At 39.6% G+C, this 21,550-nt stretch overlaps 1 protein-coding gene across 1 annotated transcript in view; it reads left to right on the top strand.

Moving 5' to 3' along the window:
* The window catches only part of LOC132105862 (PRKC apoptosis WT1 regulator protein-like), a 76,639-nt gene extending 55,778 nt beyond the window's left edge, over window positions 1-20,861 (top strand). Inside the window, exon 7 of the mRNA XM_059511328.1 lies at window positions 19,575-20,861. Coding sequence (XP_059367311.1) covers window positions 19,575-19,661 — 87 coding nt within the window. The 3' untranslated portion in view covers window positions 19,662-20,861. The remainder of the gene's footprint in view (window positions 1-19,574) is intronic.
* Window positions 20,862-21,550: the final 689 nt, after the last annotated feature.

The raw sequence follows: 21,550 nt of genomic DNA, 5'->3' as shown, positions 1-21,550 counted from the left end.
ACTGGGTTTGCTCTTCTGTGATGCTTTGCCAGGCCTTTACTAGAATAATCAAAATTGTGCCCGTGTCCAAATATATATGGACCTGACTGTATATGACCTTTACAAGGGTATCAGTTAAAGAGTGGTTATTAAAATACTGCAGTTAAGTGAACCCAGTAAACCTGGTCAAAATAGATCTTTATAGCAGCAGTTTGACACAGAAGGTGCCAAACAGCATAGTATCCAAAGAGGCAAAAAAACAGCATTATGTAAATGTATTTATTTATTTATTTTATGAGCTGGCGATGACAGAAATGTTTTGGCTAAAGGATAAAAAATGACGTGGATACCTGCTCACGGACCTGAGGTGCTTTAGTACTCGTATTTCAGCAGTATTGACATGTTTGTCACACAGAGCATCCCATTAAGCACCGTCGTAATTAAAAGCATCTGCGTCGGACGTCAGCACACCGCTATATTTACACGTGTTTACACCGCTAATGGACATTACTCATCCTTTAACCTCTCACACCATTTACTAAGGCATCTGGCAGACTGAGGTTACGTCTTCCGTTGAGTTGCAGGTGTTTTGCTTTCCGGAAAACTTTTTCCCCCTTCGTTTGGCCTTCCCCAAAACATCCACATCTCACGTAGGCGGCAAATAAACAGGAATGATTATCAAACGACCACGTCGGCATCTAGCAGCAATCAGCTCCATATTGTAAAGGCGCTCATAGGCTTAGCTGAAGATTACAATTATCCTCTGCTTTAGGGTAACAAATGCACTCTCAGCTCTCATTTCCAGCAGTAGGTGTTTTTGTGAGGTAACTGCCACTCAATTGTGCACGATTTGCTATTTGATCAACATTATAGAGACACAGTGTCCTTTAGGTGTAGAGCATGAAAGAGGCTGGACTCTTTGAACATGCAATTGGCCCATGCAGGGTACGAACCATAGAAAAAGCATTAAAGGTTGATGAAGGGTTATGTTTATGTAGGTTAGGTAGGTTTTTTTTTCTTTCTCAGCACTCTGTTGCCTGTAGTCATGTGTAGCTGTTGTTGTAATTATTTTCATGCTTTGACAGTCTAGTGTCAGTGACAGCGTCTTTATGAGGCTGACAGCACCACACTGGGAAAGCATTGGCTCTTTGCCTTCAGTAAGAACTGAACTGTATGTGTGGGTGAAAAGAAACGAGCTGGCTGTGTAATGTTGATATGATGTGTCTTGAGAATTAGTTGGCTAAGGTGTACTTGTGGTTGAAGTATATGGGTTTTAGATGAATCATATCGTGTGGTAGAAATGTGTGCGGGTTGAAGAGTTGTAATCTGTAGGCCTTTGACATGAGGCCATCCTTAAAAATATTTTGTTTTGCAGTAACAGTAATTTTTTATGTTTTTTTTAAAAAGGGTCAGTAGGTAGATCTATATTTTTTTTTTTCAAGTTTCAATGTAAAAAAAAAAAAAGTAAAATTTTGGTGATTACGTAGGTATGAATTTAAACAAATTAGCATATCGTGACGTCACTGACTGGGTCTTCAACCCGTGCCTTTGGGCGCATCATTGCAAACCTCATTTTGATGCAGGCTATATAGACCACAAACAAATTGAAATCTTTGTCAGAAACATGTTTATTGCATGAATTTCAGGTGAGAAGAAAAAAAATGACGTACTGTTTTACTTGCATCCAGCGTTAGGTGTCAATGCAACTTACAAAAAAGAGACCGTTTACTTTGCTTTCTTGGGTTGTCACATTTTATACAGCATATAACACCAAATATAGGTAAATCCACAGACAACAGGCAGGACGAATGTAAAGATTCAATATATTGTTAAGAACAATATTTCTGATGATTTATTGCCGTGAAGTTTCGTGCACAATGACAAACAGGAGTGCAACATTCTCGAAAAACAATAAGCAGAGTGGACTGCCATAATGCAAAACATTTACTGCAGGCTTCAACATGGCTGTGTTTACGATTAGAAATGTCAACGTCAAAAAAAAATCGCATATGTAGACGATTCTAGCCCGAATCTGAAGTCTGAATACCGGCAGAATTCACATTTCTGTTGTAAAAAGACAAACACTGTGCAGAAGTATTATTTGCTGTTATGCGTGTGTGTCCGAAGCTGCAGTTGCTGTGTGACGCATGTTCCAAAAAAAAACAAAACAAAAAAAAAACTGGACACGCTCCGAGAGAAGGCCGTTAAAATCAATTTCCTATTTTCGTTTTCGAAACTTGTGTTGGTTGGTCCAATCGATTTGTGCAATAGATTTTCGAAGTTTTAGATTAGACGGGAGAAGGGATGGGAAAAGATCTGGGCACAGTTTTTTTTGCCCGAACCCGTATGACTTTGAACAGTGACTGCGAACATTTTGTTTACTGCAGCCGCAGCCATCATTACCAAGCACAAACCGTTGACTCTGACAGTGAATGTATGGCATTTAGTGCTGCAACGACGCGTCGACATCATCGATTACGTCAACTACAAAAATAAGTCGACGTGCGTGAAATGCGTCGACACGTCACACTGATTGTTTACATCTTGCGTAATGGCATACTGGGAATGGAGAAAGTTGCATTCTATCACAAAAACAGAGACCACTGTTATCAAAAGTATGGGAATACTTTAAACAGAGGACAAATAAAATGGCCCTTTGTTCCCTTTGCAAAACCGATATGGTGTACCACGGCAGCACAACTGCGATGCACGAGCACCTCAGAGGAAAACATCCTGGTGCTCTCCGGTGTTACGGTTTAACTGGTTACCGTGTGATCTGGTGACCAACTTCCTGGTTCAGGTCTGATATTCTTGTAAAGATTCAAGTTATTGGTATGATCACCTGTAGCGGCTGAAGTAAGTATAAATAAAAAAAAAAGTCTGTGTTGGCGCGGGTTTCGAACACGCGTTAGGGCCGTTCACATATAGCGCCTAAAAACGCTAGTCGGGCCGCTTTCTCCTTTCCAAAGCGCTCAGGCAGTTGCACCCCTGGGGCGTCTGTTGTTGCTAAGCAACCATGACGTGCTCTCTCCATGAACACGCGGAAATTTAAGCAAAGGATAAATGGATTTGCAGCACTAAAATTGCTTGCAGTAGCTCTGCTACAAAATGTATTTCAAAATGGCAATCCATATACAGCTATGATCAGCTGTTCCCTCATCTTAGCTGAGCTTTCAACGTTGTTACGGGAAAGGATGAAGCTGATTGGTTAGTTCTTGTCACATGACCCACGGTGCGCTTGCGGCATTCTGAGAAGTTTGTTTTTAATTCGATGCGGTGCGGACGCGCCTGGAAAAAACGAGCGCGTCGCTTCCATTATGATCGCGCGCCTACATTGGAAATAACGAACTTGAACGTGCAAAAGACGTGATATGTGAACGGCCCCTTAAAAGACAGCGCGTCGCGAATCTCTCTGCGCGCGCACAGGAACTGGTTGCACGCTCTCAGATACAAGTTGCTCTTGTAAGAATTTTCTCTGGGCTCGCTCAGAGAGTATGCCTGCACCTAAAACGCGTTCAGTGCAATCGCAAATCTCTCCTCTTCACTTAAAGTATGAGTGTATGTGCTTAGACTGTGTCTCGTGTGTTCGCGCATGGCCAAGTATTCAATTCAATTCAAGTTTATTTGTATAGCGCTTTTTACAATACAAATCGTTACAAAGCAACTTTACAGAAAATTATGTTTCTACAATATTTAGTAGTAGCTAGTAGTTTGTGCACGTTTGACAGGATTTTAGAAAAATAATAATAATAATACAAGACGTAGTCAGCTAGATGATGAACTATCAATATTATTAATTAATAGTAATTATATGATGCAGTCACACATGTAGCAATAATTGTTAGTTCTGTTTGTTGATTCAAGGTTAGCATCATCTGGGGTCCTCTGAGGGTCAGCATCATCTCTTCTCAGGTGTTCTGGATCCAGACTTGAGCTTGTGTAAATCCTAGTTACCACGGGATGTAAATCCCGTGGCAAAACATAGAAACAAAATAGAGACATCATTAGCATAGCTGCTGATCCAACAAAGTAAAATTAGTTTAACCCAAGCTAAAGAATAAAAATGCAGATGCAACTACACTCACAATTTAAGAGATGCGTTTTTAATCTAGATTTAAACAGAGAGAGTGTGTCTGAACCCCGAACATTATCAGGAAGGCTATTCCAGAGTTTGGGAGCCAAATGTGAAAAAGCTCTACCTCCTTTAGTGGACTTTGCTATCCTAGGAACTACCAAAAGTCCAGCGTTTTGTGACCTTAGGGTGCGTGATGGGTTGTAGCGTGGTAGAAGGCTAGCTAGGTACGCAGGAGCTAAACCATTTAGGGCCTTATAGGTAAGTAATGATCATTTGTAACTGATACGGAACTTAATAGGTAGCCAGTGCAGAGACTGTAAAATTGGGGTAATATGATCATATTTTCTTGACCTGGTAAGGACTCTAGCTGCTGCATTTTGGACTACCTGTAGCTTGTTTATTGACGAAGCAGGACAACCACCTAGAAGTGCATTACAATAGTCCAGTCTAGAGGTCATGAATGCATGAACTAGCTTTTCTGCATCAGAAACAGATAACATGTTTCGTAGCTTGGCAATGTTTCTAAGATGGAAGAATGCGGTTTTTGTAACATTGGAAATATGATTTTCAAAAGAAAAATTGCTGTCCAATATAACACCCAGATTTCTGACTGTAGAGGAAGTAACAGTACATCCGTCTAGTTGCAGATTGTAATCTACAAGATTCTGTGTGGTGGTTTTTGGTCCAATAATTAATATCTCTGTCTTATCCGAATTTAATTGGAGAAAATTATTTGTCATCCAATCTTTTACATTTTTAACACACTCTGTTAGCTTAGATAATTGGGAAGTTTCATCTGGTCTCGTTGAGATATATAGCTGAGTATCATCAGCATAACAGTGGAAGTTAATTCCGTATTTTCTAATAATATTACCAAGGGGCAACATGTATATTGATAATAGAAGGGGACCTAGGACGGATCCTTGTGGCACTCCATACTTTACTGATGACAAATGAGATGACCCCATTTAAGTAAACAAAATGGTAGCGATCGGACAGGTAGGATCTAAACCATCTTAGAGCCTGCCCTTGAATACCTGTATAGTTTTGTAATCGATCTATGAGTATGTCATGATCTATGGTGTCGAACGCAGCACTAAGATCAAGTAAGACTAGAAATGAGATGCAGCCTTGATCTGACGCAAGAAGCAGGTCATTTGTAATTTTAACAAGTGCAGTTTCTGTGCTATGGTGGGGCCTAAAACCTGACTGAAATTCTTCATACAGATCATTTTTATGCAGGAAGGTGCTCAATTGAGCAGACACAACTTTTTCTAAAATTTTAGACATAAATGGAAGATTTGAAATAGGCCCTATAATTTGCCAGTACGCTAGGATCTAGATTTGGTTTCTTAATAAGAGGCTTGATAACCGCCAGCTTGAATGGTTTTGGGACGTGACCTAAAGATAACGACGAGTTAATGATATTGAGAAGCGGTTCTTCGGCTACAGGTAACAGCTCTTTTAGTAATTTAGTGGGTACAGGATCTAATAAACATGTTGTTGGTTTAGATACAGTGATAAGTTTATTTAGCTCTTCCTGTCCTATATTTGTAAAGCACTGCAGTTTATCTTTGGGTGCGATGGATGAAACTGAAGTGTTAGACGCTGTAGAATCTATGTTCGCTATTGTATTTCTAATGTTATCTATTTTATCAGTGAAGAAATTCATAAAGTCATTACTATTTAACGTTGGTGGAATATTTGAATCAGGTGGCGTCTGGTAATTTGTTAATTTAGCCACTGTGGTAAATAAAAACCTTGGATTGTTTTGGTTATTTTCAATGAGTTTGTGGATATGCTCTGCCCTAGCAGTTTTTAGAGCCTGTCTATACCTGGACATACTGTTTTTCCATGCAATTTTAAAAACTTCCAAGTTAGTTTTTCTCCATTTGCGTTCAAGACTACGAGTTACTTTCTTGAGAGAGTGAGTATTACTGTTATACCATGGCACAGTACGTTTTTCTCTAACCTTTTTCAATTTGATGGGGGCAACAGCTTCTAATGTATTAGAGAAAATAGTGCCCATGTTGTCAGTAATTTCGTCTAATTCATGTGTATTTTTGGGTACAAATAGCAGTTGAGATAGATCAGGCAGGTTATTTGCGAATCTGTCTTTGGTGGCTGGAACAATAGTTCTGCCCAGACGGTAACGCTGAGACATATAGTTAATATCAGTTATACGCAGCATGCACGATACAAGGAAATGGTCTGTAATATCATCACTTTGGGGTACAATATCTATAGCAGTAAGATCGATTCCATGCGATATAATTAGATCTAGTGTATGATTAAAACGATGAGTGGGCCCGGTGACATTTTGCTTGACTCCAAAGGAGTTTATTAGGTCAGTAAACGCAAGTCCTAATGTATCATTTGCATTATCAACGTGAATATTAAAATCTCCCATGATTAGCGCCTTATCAACTGTAACTAGAAGGTCTGAGAGGAAATCTGCAAATTCTTTTAGGAATTCTGTATACGGCCCTGGTGGTCTATACACAGTAGCCAGAGCAAGAGATAGATTAGGTTTCTTTTGCATGTCTGACAGTGTAACATTTAGCAGAAGTATTTCAAAAGAGTTAAACCTGTATCCTGTTTTCTGGGTAACATTGAGAATATCACTATATATTGTTGCAACACCTCCGCCACGACCAGTCTGACGGGGCTCATGCTTATAACAGTAGTTTGGTGGAGTAGACTCATTTAGACCAAAATAATCATTTGGTTTTAGCCAAGCAGAGTACATCAAAACTATTTTCTGTGATCATTTCATTTACAATAACTGCTTTGGGTGTGAGTGATCTAATATTTATGAGCCCAAACTTTAAAAATTGTTTTTGTTCATTTACTTTACATTTTTCTGGTTTAATTACGATAAGATTTTTTCTAGATCCTACATTATATTTTGACCTCACTATTCGGGGAACAGACACAGTCTTAATAGTTTTTACAGCACAAGTACTTTTATCATTTAAGCGGGTGGAACAAAAGTCATCATAATAGTTATTTGAGAATTGTCTTACTAGTCACATGGAGTGAAGTGTCCTGGAGATGTTGTCAGAGAGCAGCTCCGCTCCGATTCTGCTGGGGTGTAATCCATCAGCGCGAAACAGCCTAGGACGCTCCCAGAAAAGATTCCAGTTATTAACAAATAGCAGTTTCTGTTCTTTACACCATGACAACAACCATTCATTTAAAGCAAAAAGTCTACTGAACCTTTCGTGTCCTCGTCGATACGTGGGTAGTGGTCCAGACACGACGATCGTCGCCGCGGGCGTCATGCTGCGAACCGTCTCGATCAGGCTGCTGAAGTCCCTCTTCAGCGTCTCCGTCTGCCGCAGCGTGGTGTCGTTAACCCCGGCGTGAAGCACGACCGCTCTGGGGCTCTCGTCGACCTTCAGGATCACGGGTATCTGTGCAGAAACATCAAGAACACGAGCACCAGGCAAACAATGAGTGTGCACTTTACCTTCGGCTAACGTAGCACTTACGTGTCGGACGATGGAGTCTCCGATGATCACAGCGTCGCGTCCTGTCTCGCGGAGGGGAGCGAAGCGGTTCCGGATGGAGATGTCGAAGGCAGGAGGGGGAGAAGTCGTCGCCCGGGACCCGGCTCGCGTCCTCCGCTGTGGATGCACCCAGGGTCCGTGGTGTCCCGGCGTCGCAGTGAAGGACATCTGGGAAGATCGTGTCCTGGGTGCACCGGGCCTGTGCAGAGAAACACACGGAGTAGACGTGGTGGGACTGTTAGCAGATCGCTGTATACTTACCCCGGACTTGTGAGCGTCAGCCCGGGATGATTCCAGCGCGGCTCTCCGCTCTCTCAGCTGGGCCTGCCTCACCTCCAGGTCGCGAATCTGCTTTCCCACGGCCTCGAGCTCGAGCTGCACAGAGTGGAGACATTCATCCGCCATTAAAGCAAGTAACAGTGAGTACAGCAGTGGTAATGTGTGTGAATAGAGTATTAGCAATGTAAGCGCAGTTAGCTGCAACCACGCCGCTGATGCTAACGGGCTAAAAGCTAATAGCGGACCCGGGAGATCAAAATAAAACTAGTGATAGCGAGGCGCTCTGATTGTTTTTGTTGTAGAATACAATAGAGGATATATTCACACGTTATATAAACGGAAACGATGATGTATAAAATTGATTTTTGAGTTAAAAATAGTCAATGAAATGAATATAGTGACGGAGCGCAAACGCAGTACAGCCGCCAACAACACAGAAGTACTCTTCTCTTTGATTTCTTTCTCTTTGCTCGTGGCTTAAACCCTTTCAAAATGGCAACAACCAATCAGAAATAGGCTCCAACGACTGACCAATGAAAACGCGACATGGAATCTTATTGGTTGATATTGAATAAGTTCAATAAGTTCACTGAAGTTCAATCAAGACCAGTGTCGCCATGTCTGCTTATTATACGCAACTTTGGGCTTGTTTTTCTGTAAAGTCGCTTACAAATATTGGTAGTCGCGGGTCGCTTTTTGGGCTTGTTTCTAAAGTGTATTTGCTTATTTGGGCTTGTTCCCAGCTCTATAATAAGTTAACATATAGAACATATCTGCTTGATATTTAAACATTGGAGTTCTAGCCTGTTCTCTCTGTCCCTCCCTTTTCCCCCATACACACAGGAGACAGTTTTTTCCCACCCACATCCTGCTTCTAATTGGCTCTGGCCCAGATGGCAACGAGTACTAGCCAATCAGAGGCAGAGCAGGGCAAATTTTTTTTTTTCTGGTTAGGAAAACGTCGTCAGTGAACTGACGTAAACTTTAAATAAATGCGCGCGAGATGCGACTGATAGTGACTAACTGGACTGTAGGAGAGTTTTTATTATGCAATAATAAAGAATTTGTGAATTCAGGATGATATTTATTTGTGTGTGCAAATTTTAATTATCAGATCTTTACTGTGTATATAATGTTAAAAGGTGGTTTAACTCCCTCTTGTGGTCATTGTCCTGAAGCTCAGGGGGGAGAAAAATAAATAAACTGTACCGACTGCGCCCAGTTTACAAATCTGTCCACATGGATGTAAATTGACAATCTGTAACCACAGTTTAAAATCCGCCCCCTCGAATTGTAAAACCGTGCACACAGTTTATTTATTTTTATCTTCTCGGAACCTATGGGGGTTCCGTAGAAAAGGTCGCTTGTTTTGGGCTTGTTTTTACAGGCCTGGTTGCTTATTTGTCTCGCGAGATCTGGCAACAATGACCAAGACGATCCGAGATGGATCCGCCGAATCGATGATCTCGGGTAACCAGTTTTATTTGTTTTGATGTTAAATATGTCAAATGTATCTTAGAAATGTCTGGGAAGAGGGCGATTGGATTATTTTACATATAAATTACCTAGACTGTCTATCTGCACAATATGTATGTAAACATTGGTACTCCAGACTATAAAGTTATCTGAAAGGAAATGTTACAAGGCTGGATTTCCCGAAACCTTTAAAAACTCTTCGTCGTTTCGTACTGACATTGTTTAATTACTGACATTCTTCCAAATATATTCCTTTGTGTTCAGCAGATCAAAAAAATTCATACTAGTTTGAAACTACTTGAGGGGGAGTAAATTATGTCTTTAATAATTTTCATTTTTGGGTGAATATCCCTTTTAGTTCGGGGAACACGTCTAGAAAAGGTATATCTTCATTTAAGATATACCTTTAGAGTCTTTGTAGCACACTAATAGACAACTTTATCTGGAAATCCAGCCCTGGTCATTATAGTGTCTTTAAACCTTACTAGTAGTTCTGGAATTTTGTTATTCCATTATAAGAAATACCACTTGTAACTGTTATATTAGATGTCTAACATATGTAAAATAATCCAATTGCCCTCTTCCCAGACATTTCTAAGATACATTTGACATATTTAACATCAAAACAAATAAAACTAGTTACCTGAAATCGTCAATTCGGCGGATCCATCTCGGCTTGTCTTGATTGAACTTCAGTGAACTTATTCCATGTGTTCCATGTCCGCGAATTATATTCCGCGCTGGAGGAGAGAGATTCGAGCTCAGGCACATTGTATTCCGCGCACTATATTAATGTACTTTCGCGCTACAATAATGCGCTCTCGACATTTGACAGGGAAATAACGCCATATGAATGAGAGTATGAGGCAAAGCGAATGCACAGGCCATAGCGTGACATCTGTGTTAACATAGATGACGTCACAGGGTTTTTTTTAAAGAACGTTGTCTTCGTTTGTATGTAGGCATAGGCAATTTATATATTTACAATACTATTAATACAATACTATATAATATTATTTTATTGCTTTTGTATTAGTTGTTTGTTAGTTGTTTCTAAAAAAAATAATAATTGGTCGGTCTTAATGCAAATGTACAACCGGCAGGTCAGTTGGACTAATAGCAAAAAAAAAAAAAGAAAAAAGAGTCGGTCCTAAATGGACAGGGTCGGTCGGGTTACGGCAAACAAGAATATTTTTAAAGATGGCCTGATGCAACGTCCTGAGGTAGTGTTGTGTACCTCTTTGCGTACAGTCGTGTGATGGTGTTTGATGCACGCCTTTAGCATAGTGGTCATTTTGGAGTGGCTGTCTTATAATTAAGGTAGCCTATATGGTAGCTGTTGACATGTCAGTATGTGTAAGTAAGTTAAAGCATCTGATGAAGGCTGAAAGTCCTGATGCTTATGGATTAGGAGTCTGCTCAGTGGAGTCACAAACTGGTTTTTGCTCGATGGCTGCTGCGGGACACTGACTGCTTAAATACTCAGGCTTTTGAATGTGCTACAGCTGAAAACGCCTCGTCAACCAATGGCACACCAATGAAAAGCGTGACCTCACTTCCCACTAACCTGATTCCAATCATCTGCTCGTTACAACACTGCCCTGTCCACTGGGGTCCTCAGACACTGGTACTATGGTACTGCTTTCATGCCGTGTTCTAAATATGACTTGTGTAAAATAATTGACATCTCAAATCAAATGGCCACCAAAACTAATTCAGTGGCTTCTTTTGGTTTCATTTCTCATCTTTTGGGAGCCTCTGACACACACAGACAAAGTGGGATCTGTTCTCATATATTCTGTAATAATCTTCACAATGGACCACACCACACTGCGATAGTACTTCTAATTGCATCACAGCTATGCATTAAACACTATTACTGTTTACTACACACACATTTCCCACAATGCCAAACTCTACTGACTCAGTAGTCTAGCCAGGGCAGTGTCTCACACTCTCTGTCTGCATTAGAACGCAGCTCTACTTTTAGGCTTTCTGCAGGGAATACACCCAGTAGGTGGTTCTGATCCTTGGATGTCAGGGCTGTTGTCTTTGTCTGAGACTGCAGTCTGTTCTCTCGCATTCTTCCAATACAAACATGGCTTCAGAGGCCCACGCCAACAAATACAGTCGGCTGTGCCGGTGCCACACTCACATGGACCCCTCAAACCTTTTTCCTCATGTGCCTGGTTTTTGTTTCCTCCCTGTAATACATTAAACACATACACTAACAGGACAGAATGTAAAAATCAAGACCAAAGCACCTGTAAACTCCGCTTCTACAGACAGATATAAGGAGGTCACGCTCACACTGAAAACACCACATTTCTTTTGACCGTAAACGACTACAAAAAAATTTTTTTTTAAATGGTACATCTGGCTCTTAAACAGACCTACCTCACAAACTCCAGCACGTGTGCGCTTTAATTGCGCTATAATTGGTCACGCGCTCTGACACACACACACAATACTTAATCCTTCAAATCTTCCATCTTCCTGTATACGCTTGGACAGATCGCCACTGCAACGCCGACAACAGGACACACCCACCACACATGTAAATAGACTAGAATATGACTAAAGTACAGAAAATAAACTATAAATACACACTTTACAAAATGTTGGGTTAAATACAACCCAGTACTTGGTAAAATATGGACAAACCCAGTAACTGGCTTGTTTTGACCCAGCAGTTCAGTTAAATCTTTAACCTCACATTCTGAGTAGTATTGTTCAAAAATTAAAAGTGCAATAAGTGATTTTCTTCAGAAACATTTTTTGTTATGCTGGTTGAAAGTTTCTTCACATCACTTAGCAATCATTAAGTTGTTTAAATGTATTTATATATTCTGTGGTGTAGGACCAAGAAATGTACGTCTAATCAAAACACTCGGTCTGAGCATGATGTAGCCCAGTGGGTCCCAATTCCAGTGCTCGCTCACATATTTTACATGTCTCACTTAGTTAAGACACCCGATGTACACCACGTGAATGAACCGTGTTCCAATCGATATGATCCCTACACAGTGTTCATTGCTCCCTACTCCCCGAGCAGAGGTTTACTTCACTTCAGAACATGGACTGGAATTGGGATCCACTGATGTAGCCTATTATAGTAATGTTGTCTCTGGTATTCTGGTCTGTGAGCATAAATGCATTTAGGGGCGTGGCTTTGGACAGCAATTGCAGGGAGGGTGGGACGTTCGCTTTCAGTGCTATCAGGCTAATGTTAGCATTTTCCAAGATCTCCTATTGCACCTTTAATAGATGGCTGGCTTAAAATGACATAACTTTTCCGTTGTTACTTGAAAATGCTCTTCTGTAACACCCTTAGTACACAGAATGTTGCCATTCTTTTGGACTTGCCATGCTATTGCTGTATGCTATCTGTAAACAGCGCCTTTTTCCAGCTGTTAGACAGCCTGCTGTTGACATGCCCGATGAAATTCTGCTTGAGTGCAGCGTGATGAAATCTTCACCACTTGCATGTAATTGACCTCAACAATCTAATCCATGTCTCTGACAGAGTAGCATTAACAACACACAACACAGAAAATACTTCAACCTCAGTCTTTACGCAACATTATTAATCTGTCTGTAAGTGTACAAAGCTGTTTTCTTGTAAAGACTGCTATTATAATAATCACGATATATATTGTTTTCTTTTCTGGAGAAACAAGTGCTACTTTTTATAGATGTACACACAGCCTCCAGTTAAACAACTCCTCAACCTTTGAGCTCATTTAAATGTGTGCTGTGAGTAATCCCGCCGACAGTCCGTCATTGTTATTGACTGAGGAAACTGTAAATGAAACTTGTCACTTTACTGCCAGAGCTTTTGATGAGTCGACAGCTTGTTTGCCGCTAATTGATCCTGCTAATGCTTCATTTGTTATTATTAATCCTGCTCTGGCAAACAGGAGACCTGACAGAGAAGCTATGTTTTTACTTTCAACGATAGCAATGCGTACAACAACGACAAATAGGTAGTTGACCTCCTATCGCAGCCTTGCAGGAAAGTGGAGTAGATTGTATGTTTTTACATTTTAGGTGTATTATTATTGTTTATGTGTTGAATTTAAGTTTTTAAAAAGAGACTGCAGAGCATGACATCATATCAGTGTCCGAATGAATTTCACACACAGTATAGTGTCACCGCGGCTTTAGGGGTGTGCCCAGAGCGTGAAACAAATAACGTGTTCTACAGAGCCACTGAAAGGTTAGCCGCTTGCTAGTGGTAGTTTATTGCATTACAGTACATGAAAGTTAATTTACCACACACACAGAGTAAGGAGAAATGTCCGATAGGATGATGGCGAATGATTTTCAGATCCTGAGCACCAATGACAAACATCTAATCTTGTCAAATGTGTGGTTAAGTACTGCCGCTCCATAGTATAGAGTCCTAGTGATCGTGAGATCTCAAAAGTAAAATGAGGGTGCGCAATCTAAAGTGGTTTGAATAGCGGCTCCCTGATCTCCACAATTTATATAGTCGCCTATACTTACCCAACGATATATATATATATATATATATATATATATATATATATATATATATATATATATATATATATATATATATATATATATATATATATATATATATATATGGAGGAATCACAGTTGTCAGTTTAACATCATGATGTCTGTCAGCCATCGGCGATGGATGATGGCATCGTCTATCAGCCCAACCCTAGTAGCAATAGCCAAAAATATAATTTATATTGACTGAGTAATCCTGTATTTTGTTAAGAGGGTTCAAAATGACCGTTTTCACCTGAGATGGGGGAGAAGGGGAGGGGGGAATGCAGAAAGAAATTGTAATTGTATGCATTGAATTTGCAATCTATGGAACTGAAATATATATGGACTTAAATATAAATATGCTACAAGGAAAGTTTGTGGAGACCCAATATCTAAAAAGTACATTATAATATCTTGAATATTTCTTGAGATTACAGGCACGCAAACCTTGAAAAAGTTCTCTTTCTCCATTTTTGAATGGTCACTACTGGCATTTAATGCACCAACGTTTTTAATACCAGTCTTTGTGCAAAAATTATGCTGAATTTTTCTGAAGTCATTTTAACCACCTGCAATTTGGCTCTGAATCTCAGGTGAAAATTTTGACCCCCTCCCCCCCACCATTACAAAATAGGGGATTACTCACTACTAGTGCTGCAACGACGCGATGTCATCGATTACGTTGACTACAAAATACCTCGACGTGCGTGAAATGCGTCGACGCATCACACTGTTTACATCTCGCGTAATGGCATACTGGGAATGGAGAAAGTTGCATTCCATCACAAAAACAGAGACCACTGTTATCAAAAGTATGGGAATACTTTAAACAGAGGCCAAATAAAATGGCCCTTTGTTCCCTTTGTAAAACCGATATGGTGTACCACGGCAGCACAACTGTGATGCACGAGCACCTCAGAGGAAAACATCCTGGTGCTCTCCGGTGTTACGGTTTAACTGGTTACCGTGTGATCTGGCAACCAACTTCCTGGTTTAGGTCTCTGCTGCAAATGTGAGGGAACAAACTGATGTGATATTATTAAGTGTCTAATAAACGCAGACTTGCTCATTGCATGATTCTGATATTCTTGTAAAGATTACAAGTTATTGGTATGATCACCCGTAGCGGCTGAAGTAAGGATAAAATAAAAAAAAGTGTGTTGGTGCGGGTTTCGAACACGGGTTAGGGGCCGTTCACATATCGCGCCTGAAAACGCTAGTCGCGCCGCTTTCTCCTCCTTTCCAAAGCGCTCGGGCAGTTGCACCCCTGAGGCGTCTGCCATTGCTAAGCAACCATGACGTGCTCTCTCCATGAAGACGCGGAAATTTCATCAAAGGATAAATGGATTTGCAGCACTAAAAATCGCTTGCAGTAGCTCTGCTACTAAATTTATTTCAAAATGGCAATCCATATAAAGCTATGACCAGCAGTTCCTTCATCTTAGCTGAGCTTTCAACGTTGTTACGGGAAAGGATGAAGCTGATTGGTTAGTTCTTGTCACATGACCCGCGGTGCGCTTGCGGCATTCTGAAAAGTTTGGATGTTTTTAACTAACTCGATGCAGTGCGGACGCGACTGTTTACGTGTGCGCGCCACGACCGCGTCGCTTCCATTATGAGCGTGCATACCACGCGCCTACATTGGAAATAATGAACTTGAGCGCGCAAAAGACGCGATATGGGAACGGCCACTTAAAAGACAGCGCGCCGCGAGACAACCGTCACAAACCACAGAGCTACCCTGAATCAGCTCCAGATCTCTGGAAACCATGCTAAACCATAGCAGAACCCTGACTACATTTTATGGTTTGTGATGCTAAAGAACATTACATGACGTCTCGGACAACTGTAAATTTGTGGCTACTGTGGTTTAATTATAAGCGCTATCGTAAACTCATATTTACCATAGTAAAATAATTTTCTTTGCCTCTTTATTTTTGTATACTGTAAAAACGTCAACCACATTGGTTGAAAATGAATAAAGCTTGAAATATTATATTAGAAGTTGTACTTATATTTTTTTGTAAAGTTATCCAAAGGATTCATTAGCTAATCAAAAAAAGAACATTAGATTAATTGTTTATTGTAATAAAAATAATCGTTAGAGTAGTCAACTAATCGAAAAAAATAATTGTTAGATTAGTCGACAGAAAAAATAATCGTTAGTTGCAGCTCTACTCACTACATATTTGTTAATGACATTTAATGTTCTGGCTTTTATCACTATATAGGTTTATTTTTCTTCAGGAAAAAATATTGACAAAATCTAAAAAATTAAGCTGAGGAAGTTTCTGAAATCTGACTGATTTGACACATTATCACCCATATTTCCATATAATAAATATTTGTGCTACATAGGGCTGTGCAATATGGTGAAAATATCTTTTTTTTTTTTTGCAAAGTCAAGCTTCAGCTCAATATTGTCAATAATGTACAGCACAGTGTCATTACCCTGGTGAGAAAAAAACAAAAAAAAAACAGAAATTTTTACAGTTTCCATTAAACCATTACATAATTCCTTTTTGTTTTTAGCATTATTTCAATAGTAATTATTGTTGTTCTATTGGTTGCCATCTTCCAGATTACATCCCACCAATAGAATCCATCAAATAGACACCATAAAACCAATACAATTCCCATTATAACTCTGAAATCCATTCAATTTTCAATTGGGTTTGGGAGGGGTTATATATATATATGTATGTATGTTAGTGGTGGGCCATTAACGTGCTGCGTTAACGTGAGACTCTTATCGGGCAATAAAAAAAATATCGCCGTTAATCTATTCTTAAAGTTGGGTTGAGAGCTGGGTCTATATTAAGCAAGCTATGATGACTTTCACCTTGATATTTTAGCACCGATGTATATCTAGCCGAATCTGTAGGGGGCGAGAATGAGTATTTAAACCTACTGTGAAATTACCACATCAAACGTGACGTGCTAACACGGTGCGCACGCAGAGAGAGAGCCGCGTATCACGGACAGTGACGCTGAACAGAGCTATCTTCTGCGAAGTTCTCTACGAAGTCCCTCCTGCACTTAAACGAACAAAAACAAATCACAGTTTGAACAAACAAAAAGATGTAAAAGAGCCCAATTCAGCACCGCAGTGTTCTGTTGTTTAGGGCTCATGCAGAGAAAGGCGTCTCAAAACACTTGAACACTGAATCTGCTTCTTTTTGCTCTTGTGCCGACAAATACATACAAAATGTCAAAATACCGCCTTAGAAAGTAAGCTCAAAAAAATGGGATGTGTATTATATTGGATGCGTTCATCGTCTCTTAAAGTGATCGCGCCTAATTTAGCTACTGGCTGCTGTAATGTTAATACAAGAAAATGAAAGAAAATCACTCACTGCTCTTGACTGAATTACTTTGTAGTTTTAACAAGAATTAATGCACAGTCAAACCAAAAATTATTCAGACACCAGATATAATTTTTGATATATTTGACTAGTAGGTACAGGACACTATAATACATTTATGTAAGTGAGTATAGCAAAATTCAGTGAACTGTGACATATTATACCCAAAGAATCTTCATACAGTGAACTACTAGTGAAATTGATTAAAAAAAATTGTATATCAACAATTATTGAGCGCCTTATAAAGCACCATGTAATGCTTGTGGGTTTTTTTTTTTCTGAATTGCTAATGCAACCTTTTCACACCACAGTCTGAACAAAATTAAGCATTGCTTGGTAATTGGTCAACAAAGTATTGATGGTAGTGTAAATATTGTCATAATAACAGTTGTCTGTAGATTTGGTTGATTGTAATCCATTACATACATTTCTATCAAAGTTATGACATTATCAAGACAAATTTGTTCTCACACAGTTTAACTAAGTTCTTGTCATATTTTAGAACCATTTTACAAGCGATAGCAAATAAACTGTAATAATGTGAGAAATATTGAAGGTGTCTGAATAAATTTTGGTTTGATTGTATATTTCATTTTTACATTGAAGACTATCCAGTGCTATTTTACATTTAATTATTCAGTTTCTGTACCTTGACACCTACAAACTTGAAAACCTTAAACATTGTGTAAATAGCACAAATAAATAAAAACGAACAAACATACAAATTAAACAATTTCAAACAGGGCCCATTGGTACAACCTTCACTGGGGCCCCACTGACCCCAGCTACGGCCCTGGGTGCAGAAGCAGCACGGACTCATACTCATTGTGCTTTCACACAGGACGCGTTTGCAGTCCGCTACTCGGTACGTAAACGATCAATCACCTGGAACACAGACGGACCGCAACCGTGTGAACGCTGGAATCCGTTAACATGGGTGCGTAAAAAAATATGAAACGCATACGCACTGCAGGCGGATTATGGTAAAACAGGCGTAAGGTTGTTTGCACCTTGTGCAATGTGGAATTCGTTTACAGCTTTCTCAAGCAGTTTGTGATGCATTTTGGAAACAGGAGATGAGCCGTTCTAAAAGACTTAACGTTACTTCTAGTCATTATTTTATTTGGGTAGCACACATATTCTGAATGTTTTTTGGCAGAATTCAAATGAGCCATTTTAATCTAGATTAATTCCAAGATTACAGTGAGATTAATCTAGATTTTAAAAAAATAATCTATGCCCACCACTATATATATATATTTTTTTTCAGCAGACAATATTATAATGGTATAACTACTTTTACAGAATTAACTTTAATACTCAATTTCACTGGAAAGATTTTTTAATTTTTATAAATAAAGAACTATTTCTTTAGTCAATTATTAAAGTATTACATATGTTACACTGTATTTGGGATTTTAAGAACAAGTGGAAAATGTGCTGAAGGTTTCATTTCATCCAAGTGAAATTAGCAAGCAGTTAGACTGAATTTACAATCGTTTTAAACGCAGAGACAGGCGCGAGCTGACGAAGGTTGCGCGTGTGCGTTGAGCCTCATCCATACTGCCAGATGCGCTCGTGGAGATTTGCGGTGCAGTGCACACGCGAATATAACAGAGCGTTATGAAACAGACTGCGTGAGTGCGGCAAGTGTGAACGGCTTGTCTGTGCCGCGGGATTCGCACCGCGTGGGGAAGAGAGGAGCGAGTATGAGAAGCATTCAGAGACATAAGCTGTATGTGCAGTCTTCTGAATTGTGAATAGCGAACATGCTATAAGGGATGCTCTTGATGCATTGTGATGCAGCTCTTGCAAAATACATTTTTTGTTCATTTGCAGTCGTTTCGAAGCTTAAGTTACATAACGTTTTTCTTTAGTTTTAATTTGCCTAACTATTGAGCTGACCCCAGTTTTTTAATGGTGGGCGTTTAGCAGTTGGCTAGAGCAGTGCTGATTGGAGAGAACAGAGGTGCCCTCACTCTATTGGTTAGTAAGACTGCCACTCAAGGCTAGCAGTCATGCAGATGCTCTGGAACAGAGTAATATAGCATCCACATCGCAGGCTTTTGCGATTAGCAAATCGCGATTTTGATTAATCGCACAGCCCTAGTACTACATATATCATATTGTGAGCTTTGCCACACCCTAACATCAACCTCTATTGGAATCATTTGCCAATCACAAGTCTGTTTTGTGAGAAGTCTTTTATTTATGCGACAGTGTCAGAGACTCTCTTTTGACCATGTAGGCCACAGATGACTTCTTACACTGAAAAACAACTACTATATTCACTTTCATTTGTAAAAAAAAAAAATCATCTGATGAAATAACGCTTTCTATACATTTTGATGTGTTTTTCAGGATCTGGATGATATTGAAGATGAGAATGAGCAGCTCAAACAGGAAAATAAGACCTTGCTCAAAGTGGTCGGGCAACTCACCAGGTAGAACCCGGCGACCCGAGGATGGCTAAAACGGAGTCAGCGTCTCGCTGTGGCGGCCGGAGGGATTTGCTGAGTGATGCCACCGACGCTCTCTGTCCTTTAAGTGTTCTGCTCTGAGCTTACATGTCTGTCCATCTAGTCGTCGCTCTCTGGAAAAGGATGCGTGCACACCTTGGGGAGGCTTCGAGAACCCGGACCTCTGGATGTCAAACCGAGCCACCCAATGTGGTGTTACTTGATGCCTCACCCTTTTACGGAGGTTGTTAAAAGGAACTTGCCTTCTATTTAATGTAAATGTATGTAAATAGGCTGCGCTGACTGTTCTTTTAAGGCTTATGCAGGACAACGAAAAGAGTAAATGCCTTTGAATGTACGTGGTGTGGCACCAAATTATTTTCTGTCCTTTCTTTTATTTTTCTAGCTCAGAGGTTTTTTTTACATTTAAATCTCAAATTGCTCAAATCACACTTCTAGGATAGTTTAGCTTCAAGGGCTCCTCTATCAGTTAAATGTGGCCACAGTTGCCTTTACATTTAAAGTCTGTCTTTTTAAGACACATCATTACCTTTGAGTCCAAAAAGTGCCTGTTGGACAGGAGCCCACCTCTAAACTTATGGCCTCATTTTAAACTGGGTAACCGATCCTCCCTGACAGTTGGCGTTACTACGACCGGTTCCGTGTTTTGGCCTCTGATAGCATAGCGCAGTGAACATGTCTCTGGCTTGGAACTTGCAAATGCTGTAATGAATATTATCTGCCATTGTCCGATTTCTACATTTTACACGCTGTACAAATGTTTACAAGTAGTTAAAAGTCTTGGTATCAATAGATGTAGCTATTCATTGTGTATGGTTAGTGTGACGTATAGCCTAGGCTGCTGCTGTGCGTTTTCAAAATAACCAAATCAATTGGAGACGTTAAGCACGTTCACAAGGTCTCTTGTAGCTGATAAAGACGGCTATATGACATTTATTACTTTACGTTAAATTGCAATTTGTAAGGTCACCACTTTAGGGGTTCAATTCTACATTGATGCTTATCTACAGTGCTAATGAAATGTATTCTGTAAAGTCATTTGAGGGGGTATCTTTTCTTTTTATCTTTATAGTGTATGGGGTGGGAGAGATCTGTATCCCACCGCTTGACATCATGCATGTACAGAAGATTCAATAAAAGTCAAATAAAGTCAATACAAATTTCATGACATTTTTTTCCAGTAATATTTTCCATTACAGAAATGAAGAAAAACTCTTTTAAAATCAGTAAAGAAAATTGTATGGTTTTTTTTTTTTATGTATAATTACTTGTATTATGTATGCTTATAATTTTATTGCATTACAGTTAACTCTTTCCCCCACTAAACAGAATTTTCTGTTTTGACACTTCGCTGTCAAACACGGAATTAGGGCTGCACCATAAATCGGAATGGAATCGAAATCACAATTAGACAGAAACTGCAATTGTAATGCATAACTTTCATTGTCAAGAATGGTTCTGTTATCAGCAGAAAATCTCCATCCGAAGGCCAGAGGGCGCTCTCACGCTGAAAATCCAAATACGCCTTGCAGAAGAAACCCAGGAAACGCCTTTAGTGGTAGTTGGATAAACAGATGATTTAACTCCTTTTATTAATTAAACGTGACTAATAAACTCACAATTATGAAAATATATGGTTTATCTCAGTTAATATTATTAGAATTTCCATTAAAATAAAGTACATTTATAATGCAATGCCTTTATCACTGCTTAGAATACTATGAAATATATTGCGTGCTTAATTCTGTGTTAGAAGCCACATCATCTCACGGAAGGATTTATTTCACAGAAAGATTATCAGAAAGAACACTCGACTGACGTTATGAAGTGAGTTTGAAGTAAAAACATGTAGTTTTT

This window comes from Carassius carassius, chromosome 26 (assembly GCF_963082965.1).
Source record: "Carassius carassius chromosome 26, fCarCar2.1, whole genome shotgun sequence".
Lineage (NCBI taxonomy): Eukaryota > Metazoa > Chordata > Actinopteri > Cypriniformes > Cyprinidae > Carassius > Carassius carassius.
This window is presented reverse-complemented; position numbering and strand designations above follow the sequence as displayed.